The sequence below is a fragment of the Helianthus annuus genome, chromosome 13 (assembly GCF_002127325.2).
Source record: "Helianthus annuus cultivar XRQ/B chromosome 13, HanXRQr2.0-SUNRISE, whole genome shotgun sequence".
Classification (NCBI taxonomy): domain Eukaryota; kingdom Viridiplantae; phylum Streptophyta; class Magnoliopsida; order Asterales; family Asteraceae; genus Helianthus; species Helianthus annuus.
In genome coordinates, this window is record NC_035445.2 from 127,686,369 (window position 1) to 127,697,696 (window position 11,328).

At 35.6% G+C, this 11,328-nt stretch overlaps 1 protein-coding gene and 1 long non-coding RNA gene across 10 annotated transcripts; both read left to right on the forward strand.

Annotated features, from left to right (window-relative positions):
• The first annotated feature begins 274 nt into the window (after nucleotides 1–274).
• LOC110899268 lies at nucleotides 275–3,064 on the forward strand. Of its 8 annotated transcripts, none has more exons than XR_004877620.1 (8): nucleotides 275–812; nucleotides 922–1,111; nucleotides 1,185–1,263; nucleotides 1,650–1,986; nucleotides 2,077–2,191; nucleotides 2,286–2,361; nucleotides 2,527–2,649; nucleotides 2,868–3,064. It is a non-coding gene; the product is annotated as an uncharacterized LOC110899268 (long non-coding RNA). The 8 variants fall into 8 exon arrangements; XR_002570068.2 differs by having other exon boundaries at nucleotides 275–688; nucleotides 759–812; nucleotides 1,185–1,986; XR_002570065.2 differs by having other exon boundaries at nucleotides 1,185–1,986.
• A 3,913-nt stretch (nucleotides 3,065–6,977) lies between these two features.
• LOC110899269 (B3 domain-containing protein Os04g0386900) lies at nucleotides 6,978–9,691 on the forward strand. 2 transcript variants are annotated; one of them, XM_035982487.1, is made up of 3 exons: nucleotides 6,978–7,159; nucleotides 8,957–9,148; nucleotides 9,256–9,691. In XM_035982487.1, the coding sequence occupies exons 2-3, from the start codon at nucleotides 8,996–8,998 to the stop codon at nucleotides 9,574–9,576; spliced, it is 474 nt and encodes a 157-aa protein (XP_035838380.1). In that variant the 5' UTR covers nucleotides 6,978–7,159; nucleotides 8,957–8,995; the 3' UTR covers nucleotides 9,577–9,691. The 2 variants fall into 2 exon arrangements, with proteins under 2 accessions (XP_035838380.1, XP_022001841.1); XM_022146149.2 differs by having other exon boundaries at nucleotides 6,980–7,159; nucleotides 8,938–9,148.
• The last annotated feature ends 1,637 nt before the right edge of the window (nucleotides 9,692–11,328 follow it).

Consider the following 11,328-nt stretch of genomic DNA (forward strand, 5'->3'; position numbering starts at 1 on the left):
TAAGAGAAATCAAAAACTACATGCTAGTATCCAGAAGCTGTACACATCGGTACACCAACATACGGTCTAGTGTACTCACAAATAATAAGATCCCAACATTTTTAACTTAATCGTGCATTATTAAGATATGTTTGCAATAATCATCAGCAGAAAATGCACATACACATACATCTATATACTATATATAAGCATTTCTCATGTCTAAAATTGTAATTTACATCCTATTTTTTAAGATGGCATGTGAAAAGGTAGTTAAAATCCCTAATATTTTACCTTTTTCTTCCCATTATACCCCTCTTAACCTTCTTTCATCAATTCTAACCTATGATAAAACTGAAACCGTCTAAAATGATAATCACCTTCTTCAATGTGCAATTCAATTCATACCTTTAAGTCTTCAACCCCTCCGACTTCACTTAAATCAGCCTTCAATTAGGCAAACCAAGCAAATTGGACTTCAATTTATTCAATGGAGCATGCCTTCAATTCGATTTCGGTATTAAAGAAGTAATCTCATCACCCTGGTCTTTTTAATCCCATCCCCTGGTTGTTCATGCCATATTTTGAGACTTGAACTCGAACGAAACACAACAATAACCGGAATATCTGAAGCCACCAGCTATGGAGTCTGTGCTCTCCTTCTATTTGCCACCGTGTTTGATTCTTTCATCTCAACATCCCAATGCAGGTAACTCTAATTTCAATCGTTAGGGTTTTGATTGATGATTTGTTGTTTTTTTTCTTGCTTTTTATAATAGATCTGGATTCTGGAAACTGCTGCTTCATGCTTACTACAATTAGTATTGACATAGGTATAAATCGCGTTGCTTTCTCTGTCATCTTCTCTTATTTAGGTAATCAATTGGAGTTATTATTGATTTACGGATGCTATTGACGTTTTATTGTTGATTGTTTGTACAGCCTTAACATAAATTGCTATCAAATAAGTGAATGATGTTAAATTGTGGCGTATACCATACTATTTCTTGGAATCTAGCTTTTGATTGGATGGTTTGAACTTAATTTGATTGATTTCTAAATGAACAAACGAAGATATACCCGGAAAACATTTTTTGCTGATGCGATTTATATATTGGATGATAGATATTTGGTATGCTGGATAATCTTTTTTTCTTTCTTTTTGCAATAAACAAGTAGTTACAATCGGTTTAATTTGTTTTCAGCCTGGTTCAGATCATTTGACTTTGGGATTAAAGGAGCATGATGATTTTGGGGATTTAGGGTTCGACGGACGGTTTCAAGGTAAGTCAGTTCAAGGCTTGACATTGGTGTTTGATATTGTGTAATAAATGTGATTTTGATTTGATTAGTTAAATCCAAAATAATCAAATTAAGTGTGGATATTCAAGATCATTATGGTTTGAGTGCACTACTGTTATTCAAAGACTTGAAACAAGAAGACATACTGGTATTTGTATATATGTTGTGGATGCTAATGTGCTTATAATTAAAAAGATATTTTTCAACTTGTATGTTAACCTAAACAAGTTTTGATTCAGAACCTAAACAAATTAAAAAAAAATATTTTTCAACTTGTGTGTTCGTGAGTTGGCGGGTTGAACCCGGCACAAACTCAGAAATTTTGACACGAACCTGAAAATCGTATTTGACACGTGAGCCGAAAATAGTGTGCCTTCGCCGTATAATGATGGTCTTTTGCCTTCGCCTACCGGGAAGGATAATGCTGGTCAGCTTGATATTGGGGCTTCGACGAAAGCACCTTTGTTAAGGAAGTCTAGCAAGCAAGAAAAGAGAAAGATGAGAGATCATGTGATTTCGGTTAGAGAAAATGGGGTCGTGGAGGAACATAGTAAGTCTGCGGATAAACAGGGGACTAAGGTGGATTCTTCGAGACTAGATCTGACGAATCAAGGTGGGTCTATGGCGGGTCTTTCTTTGTCAAAAGAAGTAAGTTCGATGAGCAGGTCGAGTCCTCAAACAATAACAAATAAGCGGTGTCGCCAAGTTCGTATTCTTCTTGCAGTTCAAGTGCTGATTATGTCCTTATATTTTTATTATTTAGAGGTGGTAATTTTGACCCTTGTACTTTTCAAGTTGGTTGTGAAATGGGTCAAATAAAAAACTCGGGGGAAGTCTCCATCTTACTATCATTCTTCTTTCAACAAAAGTTGTGACAATATCTTTATCAAAAATCAACGGGCGGGCATAGGTGAGATATAATTGTAGATTTCATCAGTGATCTATGTTCTCTTTATCATAGATTATGCTAATACATTTTTGTTGACGAATTCCCCTTTTACAAGGTAATGCAATAAAAGGAAATACAAAAAAAGTTCATCATTGTGGCTCACTTTTCAACAGTTGCTTCTCTGTTTTCAGGTTTGTATATTTGTTATAGAATTTTGCTATAATACTCTATGTCATTGCTTATGATGAGTCCATCCACTCAATTCGATTAGAGTAAAAAGTTAATTTCCTTATAGTAACTCATACCATAAACTATTTTTTATCAGCTAAGAAATTACTTTTAAATTATTGCTGCAGGGTATCTATTGGCATTTTGACAAGCGTATATATATTCCACTACCAGATATGAGTGCTTGACAACACGTCTAGGTGGCCAGGATGACCCATTTGTCTGGCCTCTTTGGTGCCTTTTATATAGAGGTTCGTTGTTTTTGAATATCATGTTTTCAAAAAATAATAAATAATAAATTTAATGCTAGCTTATTTAAGTAATATTCTTATTATTAATTTTTGGTGTTAGGATTAAAAACTTGGTAGTTGGTAAGAAACTGGTTGGCCCTAACTCGAATCGAGCAGTTTACGAGTAAGGGTTAAACTTACCACTTGTAGTTCTAACCACTAAGCATTGTTTGTTGTAGCTTGTTGATGGGAAGCTATCTCAAACTTGTTATCTTGTGGCACTTATTTTGACTCAAATATACTAAATTATATTACAAAATGGTAATAACTTGTACATTTTCACTGCTTCATATAATCATTTGAATTGATTTTGGAAGATTCTTATACGAGTGAGGACGTTATTGTAATTATATTACACTCGAATCATTTCTTCGTCTGGGTTGATAGTGGTTTCGTGTGTTGTATTGTTTTTGTATGATGTTCAAATCAAATTCTTCTTACAAGGGCTGCAAATGAACCGAAGGGGCCTTGTTCGTGTTCATTTCTTAAGAAAATGAGTCTGTTCGTGTTTGTTTGTTTTTTATTTTTAACTTTAGGTAACGGACAAAAGCGAATGTCAGCAAATACAAATGAAGGTTCATGAACGTAGATGAATGCAAACAAACGTTCATAAACACAAATGAACGTTTATGAACAAACACGACCATAGATAAAATTTGTAATAAAATCGACATCCTTCATCATAAATATTGCGGAAATCCATCCCTAACCCCATTATCCAAACATAATTCACATAATCTTGATCACATGATTACCACAAAATAATGACCCAAAAACTCAAAATTATCATTTTAAACTTGAAGTCCTCGTTTAATCTACCCAGACTAAACTTGAAGCCTTTATTTGTTTAACCCAAATAATAGTTAATCAAAATAAGTGAACTGATACTAATATTTAATACACTAATATTTATTAAATAATTTATTACTAGAAATTTTAAATTACTTAAGTTAAAAATAAAAGTTAAAAACTCTAAAGAACTATCGAACACAAACAAACATAAACAAACAAGTTATTGAACGTTCATGAACCTTAAACGAACAAACATAAACGAACTTTCCACTAAACACTTCACGAACTGTTCGCGAAACTTTGGTTCGTTTACAGTCCTACTTCCTTCCATGGATATATTGTATATGCGAAAAAGGCTCGACATTATAAACAATGTTTAATGTTTCCCTCATGCACGGGCATGAAGCTTCCCTCGCAACGCAAACAAACCAAATTAAACTTAACTATACATTGTCGTCGCCGCCGCATCGCGCGGGTTTCCCACTAGTGATATGAAACATAAATAAAACCAATTTGAAAATCAGATCATGACCATAAACATCTTAGCATAACAACTGTGTAAATTGTTTAGGAAAACTATAAAAATACCTATTATAGAATTGGTATGGGTTTTTTTTTATGAACAAACAGGAAAAAATTGTCGAACCAGCCAAAAACGTTGAAGACCTGAAGTAGGGTTAGGGTTCACATCAACTGTCGATTCCTCTCATTCTGTTTAAACATACATTAAAATATAATCATCAAAGAAAATTAGGTATAAACCATCAAATATTAAACAATCACCAACCGAACAGATGTATACAATCTTTAACATTGTACCGATAGTCGCCGTAATCGTAGCCAGAACCACCACCACCGTCATCTCTGTTATCATCAACCATTACCACCAGTTGCTGCGGAGGAAACCCTAGCTGACCAGAATCCTTTGAGAGAAGAATCGACAACGTGAAATATATAATCAGATCTAGGGTTTTTGATTTTAAATCTGGTGGCGACAGAGGACGTAGATTAGGGTCTTTGAATATCAACGAAGGATGAAAAAAAAATGGGAAAGAAGAGAGACAGAGTGATGGCGATGAAGATTTGAAACAAGGAGAATAAGGAGAATAAGGAAAAAGAGGGGAAAACAAATTGTCGCCCATGTACCAATTCTCTGCTCAAAGAGACATGCCACATCAATAAATGATTGCTTAAGAAAAGGACATGTGGCATTAAGTGTATTTTTTTAGTATAATAGGTAGATTTGGGCCCTTTTATTTAAAAAATATTGGATGTCTAGAAAAAAATATAGGTAGTCTATATTTGGCTGTGGAAGTTGATGATGATTATTAAGATAGATTGCAGTTTAGTAGCTGTTAACCATGTTAAAATACTATCAAGCAATTAGCGCCATGAGCCACCTTAAGAGTTCACTGTAGGGAATACAAGGTTATGAAATATATGTTCTGTACATGTGTAAAAGATCAGCCAAACAGTACAACAATTAGTGTTGTTTGTTTTTATTTCATGAGGTACACCACATATTGTTTTATTTTAATGATGGTACCTTCTTGGTTAACTTTTGAAATTGTCATTTCATAGTTGAAATTTGCATTACAAACTATGAAGGTAGCCACTAACAATGCATTTTCCAACTAAGTCCTAATTTTAGATAATCTCAAATGGGTTTGCAATTTAGTAACATGTATATTTTGCAAGTAGGAAAATAAACGAATTCGACTTATGGAACGTTGCATTGTCATTGGAGTTTCATAAATCGTAGCAGGTTCCCGGATCTCAAAGAAATCAAGACTGTTAACAGAAAATCAGAGAGAAGGAAGACAGACGGTGTTATTGCTACCAGTCGGTGTTCCTGACTTGTCTATGATACTAAAGGAAGAGTTGAGAGAAAACAATCATAAGGCAGATGGCGGAGAAGATGATTTTGATGAGGATATGTACCGTGATTGTTTTGGTCAAAAATTACCGAAGCAATTAAGTGATCAAATTAGTTAAGTGAGGTAGTGTGCTAAAAAGTGTGTTGGAAATATGCTGGTTAACTTGTTTAGGAAAAACAGTTTTCAGGATACGGCTCAGGATATTGAGCTATATCTACGATCAAACGATGAGCAAAAAGTAAAGGGAATGACACCAGATGTACGAGGAAAGCCCTTGATCAATCTAGATCGCCGGCATAAAACTTCGGGAGCTGACAATCGCAGCTATCTTGTTCTTCTTATTGCTTTCAACTTCAGGATACAATGCAGGATATCGACCAGATCGCTAAGTGTTACAATGTTTTTTTAAGTGAAAGTTGCGAGAGAATAAGTGTGAGAGAGTAGTAAATGTAGCTGTGATGCCCTATTCGATCTGGTATACCCACCTATTTATAGTTACGAAATACAAACTAAAATTCCTATAAATATGGGATGCTCCCGAATATTCCATTAATAACGTTGCAGATCGGGAAAAGCGGCTTCAACGTCTTTATTTGAACGACTTAGACCGAGTCTCCCGGAGAAAGGGTCTTCGCGAACGTTGGGCACTTGGACTCGTACTCCTGCACACAATCCGTTAGTAATCCTGAGGATACCATTCAGGATGTTACCAATATCCTGAATAAGCATCCCGGATATGAACAAATATCACATAATCAAGATATAACTCAAGATATTTCCCAGGATATGGGCTCAGAATTTCACCCATAACAGTGATAATCTCCTAATACCGATGCACGGGTATTTGGCGAGGGGGAGAATTGCATCGTTGTCTTGTCTGTTGAATCAGGAGGACAAATTGTTTAACATCACAAACAACCATGCATAGTCTTCTGTAATATGGCATGGCAGCTTCATTTACCTACCAGAAATAATTACATTTTGTAATATAGTATCTACATTTACAGTTAACATGACTAATGCAACTAGAAATACTTGCACTTTGTACACAATAGTTTCCATTTTAGATAACAAGAACGGCAAAAACAATTGATGCCACAACGTGCATGGATAGTAAAACTACTAGCTATATTAAAGAACAAATTAAATGGATAGTAGGTTGTTTAAAAAAAGAAATCTAAATACACTTTCTGACGATCACATTAGTTGCATTTAAAATAGAGTGTTTCTTTTGTATCGTTGGCTATATGGGTGTCGTGGCGGTACGCTAACGAACCGAATCGATTTCTGCTAGATGGTTGTTTTAAATCGATATACGTCACGTGTTAATATTTTTTTGGTCATATCACAGTTTTATTTATGTATTATTTCCTCTTTCAGTTGCTATGAAGAGAGTTGCTATAAAGAGCGCTGGTACCGTAACGAATCAAAATGATTCCGATCAAATTCACGCTAAATAACGTGGGAAATTCCCGACGCAACGCGCGAGTCCTAATATCACTAGTTTACTTAAAAAAAAAATGATCACCTAAAATACCCTTCGTTTTTTTTCCCAAACCAACACGTGGTGGGAACTGGGAACTGGGAAGTACTAGTGACACTATGAGAGTGGCTTTTGTTTTCCTTTTTCTTTTTCTGAAATACATATATATGAGCACCTCTCAAGTTCCCCCAAATCATCGGTTGCAAGTTCCCCAAAAATCAATGTCCTGGGCTCCTGCCTTAGCAATCGTGGTGAACTAAACTCACGACGATTAATATCCACAGTAGTCGATTCCGACTGAGAACCAGTGGTATTAAAGGTACAAATCCCATTCATTTCTTCAAATTGTATGCATATGCTACTTCAATCTAACAACTTTCGTTTACTTCTTTTGACCAAATGGCCACCAGATGATTACTTATCTGTGGCGGTTTGGGTTGATTGGAAATCACTTGGCTCTAGGGTTTCCATAACCGGCAATAAAAATTATGTTAATTAATTATGTGATTTCTGATATGGGTTGGAAAATGTGTTCGGGTCGGGTGAAACAGATGCTTTCATGTTAAATAAGAGTAAATTGCCGAAATTGTCCTTGAAGTTTGGGCATGTTTGTGATTTCATCCGAAACAATTTTTTTTTACCATATAGTCCTTCACTTTTGAGATTTTTTGCCATTTAATCCGAATATCTAATTTGCTTTATTTTTTTCTATCAAACGTATCAAACATTTGGATGAAAATGACAAAAATCCCAAATCTCAAGGGCGATTTTGACAAAAAAAAAAAGTCGGATGTTTGAATTAAAATGGCGAAAAATCTCAAAAGTGAAGGACTATATGCCATATAGTCCTTCACTTTTGCCATATAGTATATGGTGCAAAAAAAGTTTATTTGGATGAAAATGTCAAACATGCCTAAAACTCAGTGACGATTTTGGCAATTTACTCTAAATAAAATTTTTAAATTCATTGTTTGGATTAGTGTGTCTATAAACCGTTGAAATTGACTAGATCATTGAAACTTGAAACCGAAGCAAGTAGGCTGGTTTGTTGTCGATTTGTGGTTCATGAGCTTCGGTTTACGGTTCGTTTTTACATGTTGATGAACCATATTTATTATTTAGAAAATAAAAATGTTTAGTATAAGCTATAATGATGTCCTGAGTTTAGGCCACTTTTGCCACTTCGGTCAAAAAATGAAACCTTTTGTATCTTGGTTCCTGGGGTTTCATTATTGTTGTCATTTTCATCTAATTGTCAAACTTGGTTACAATTTTTGTTAATTTCTCCCCATTTTGTCGGTTTCCTCATTTAAATGAAGGGTATAATCGTCATTATATGCCATAATATTTTAATAAAATGAGGAAAACGACAAAGAAAGGGAGAAGTTAACAAAAAATTCAAACCCAGTTTGTCAATTGGATGAAAATGACAACAAAAATTAAACCTCAAGGACCCAGATACCAAAAGTTTCCTTTTTGGACTGAAGTGGCAAAAGTGGCCTAAACTTAACTGTTTTGGCATTTTACTCTAAAATAAAATACAAAAGTTAGTTTAAAGTGTTAAACTATCCAAATCAAATCGTCAACCCCCTAAAACCAATGGAACTTGACCCAGATGCGAAACTAGGCCACAAAATAGTCAAAGGGTCGTGCAAAAACTCCACCCTCTCTCTTTTTACTGTTTACAAACGAGCCAAGTCGTATAGGCTTGAGCTCGGCTCGTTTAACTTTGAGAGGACTTGGCCTTGAGCTTGGCTCGCTTAGAATTTTGTACAAAATAAAAAGCCCATTTTGGCTCATGAACTGGCTCGGGAGTCTCAATAAAAGCTCGAGATCTCGGGTAGGTTATGAACGGCTCGACTCATTTACACTTAATTTACTTATAGCTAGTTAAAAGATTCTCAACTTAGTACTGTACTATAGCAAGTTTTGAGATATGTCAGTTTAGCCCCCTGTATTATCAGATTTAGTCTGAAATAAGTCCTAAACTACTACTAACTTTTTGTTTTTAGACACTACCACTCCTAACTTAGTAGTCCTTAGTTTAGTAAATTTATGTAAGGAAATCAGTCTGATTATGCTTTAACATGCTGCAAGAATGATCATTGCTATTTAGCGCGACAAATAATCATCAAAAACAAAGATCCTAAATCAGATGGACCCGCCGCCAAGCACTTCTAATCACCGAAAGCAGAAACCCGCCGCCCAAAATGACAGCGAAAGAGATTCCAACGTCTGGCCACTATCCGGGAAACCATATTTCTATGTGGTGCTTAGGAAGTCACACATTGAGAAGACGTTTCGAATGGTATTTTTCATGTTGAAATTTACGTTTAAACCCTCAATGTTGACTACATTTTGAAAATTGATACTAATAGTTTTTTATTAATTTTTTTATGTTCAATGGCACCACAGCACTTCCCTTCTAGTTTTTCTGAAAAGCTTCCTGTCGCTAAAATCCCTGCTAAGATCGTGTACGGAGGAAAGGTGTGGGACCTACTTTACATCGGTAATCAAGGACCGACTAACTGTAGGTTGGAAAACCAAGCATGGGGAAAATTTGTGGCCGAAAACAAGCTTGAAGTTGGAGACGCGTGTGTGTTTGAGTTGATGGAGGGCCGAAGCAACAGTACTAGTATTAAATTAAGACTTCAGATTCTTAAAGACGAGTTTCCAACTGAATTGAAAGATAAAGCGGAAGGGTTCAAATCTAACAATCCTATCTGCATCGATTAGGGGGTTTTCACTTGTTTTTGTATCTTGAATGTTTGTGTTTGTGTTTATGTTTGTTCATGTGGTTATATGGATCTGTGCTTCTGATGCAGCTTTGTGTTGGTAGGTCTTGGTTAAAGGCTTGTAAAATTCACGAATATATATTTAGTTTAGGCTAGAGGGTATGGTGATGGTCCTCCAAGGGAGGATGATCCGCCACGTAGGCGCCACGTCATAGTCCTCCTAAGGATGGTCCATCCCACTAAACTAGAGGGTATGGAGGATGGTCCTAGATGATCCTACCCCACCACTTTTATGTTTTTTTTTTAATCTTTTACTTTTTTTTAACATTTAACAAATAAACTAACAAAAATATTTTCATTAATATTAAAAGACATTACATAAACATAAAAAAAAACATAAACTTAATAAAAAAAACATATATTTAATAAAAAAATCGCCTGTTGCTACCTAAATCATTTTGACTTTAACTCTTCAATATCTCCACTTTCACACACACATTCTCCATCAACAGATTCCACTCAACAACTCTCTCTCACCATTTCAATCACCGACCGTCTCAGCCTGAAATTCAACTCAAAATCACTTCCGAAATCCTTCAGGTCCGTTTTTTCATCCTTCTATTTGAAATTCTGTTCGTGTTTCAACGATTTCGGTTCAAATCTGTGCATTTTGACGCTAATTTTGGGGAAAATTGATGTTGTTATCGATCTGATTGCTGAAATTATCATATATGTTTGCAATGTTGCTCGATGAACACATATGTGGATAATGAAGAACACGATGTAGATGAAACAATCGAAATGGGGGCCCACCATAATTGGTCCGTCGCAACCGGCAAGATCTCGACGTTGAGGACGGGACGTGGGAGGGCGGCACGGTGTGACGGCCGTCGCCGTTCCTCGACGGGGTGGGGACGAACCCCATACCCCCTAGCCTTAGGGATTTAATATGAGTTTTTGAAAACCTAACAATAATAAATGAAATACGGGTTAGACCAATTAATAAATATGCATTACATAATGCACATGCAATAATTTCTAAATGCGTCATTGAGAAACTGATAACTTTTTTTCGTTTTTAAACAAGGGATTTTTACATATTTCACTCTCTCTCTCTGCTGATTACATATTTCCTCAAAGAAAAAAAATAATTACATATTTCCCCCTATTTTGATAAATTACTCAATTACCCTTTCTTATTCCCATAATCTTCTCCCATCTTCGTAATCCTTTCTTTTTCCCACGCCTAACCCGCTACACAATGAATCTTCTCCCATCTTCATAATCGTTCCCCTGGTAATCCCATTTGTTTCCCACGCCGAACCCCACACAATGAGCAAAAGACTTTTTACACAGTTCGACTTTCCGGTATGCTTTTTGAGTTTCAACTTTTTTTTTCGAGTTTCGACTTGTTCATTTGTTTTTCACACACTTCATTCGAGTTTCAGGGCTGTTTTTTCGAGTTTGTAAGGTTATTCGAGCACAGTTCATTCAAGTTTCACACAGTCCATATATTTTTTCGAGTTTCGACTTTTTGTTGCCCCTTACATGTACAGTTCATTCGAGTTTCAGGTTTGTTTTTTCGAATTTAATATGTAAATACTACATGAATTGGTGAAAGCACATGCCTGCTTTTCAAAGAGCACAACAAAGGAGAGAAGGCACAAGTTCAGTCATTAGTTATGTGAAATTGCTGAGGTGATGCTGCGAAGAGTTGGTTACAGTGGTTTCTGTTATAGTTTAGCACCTTGAC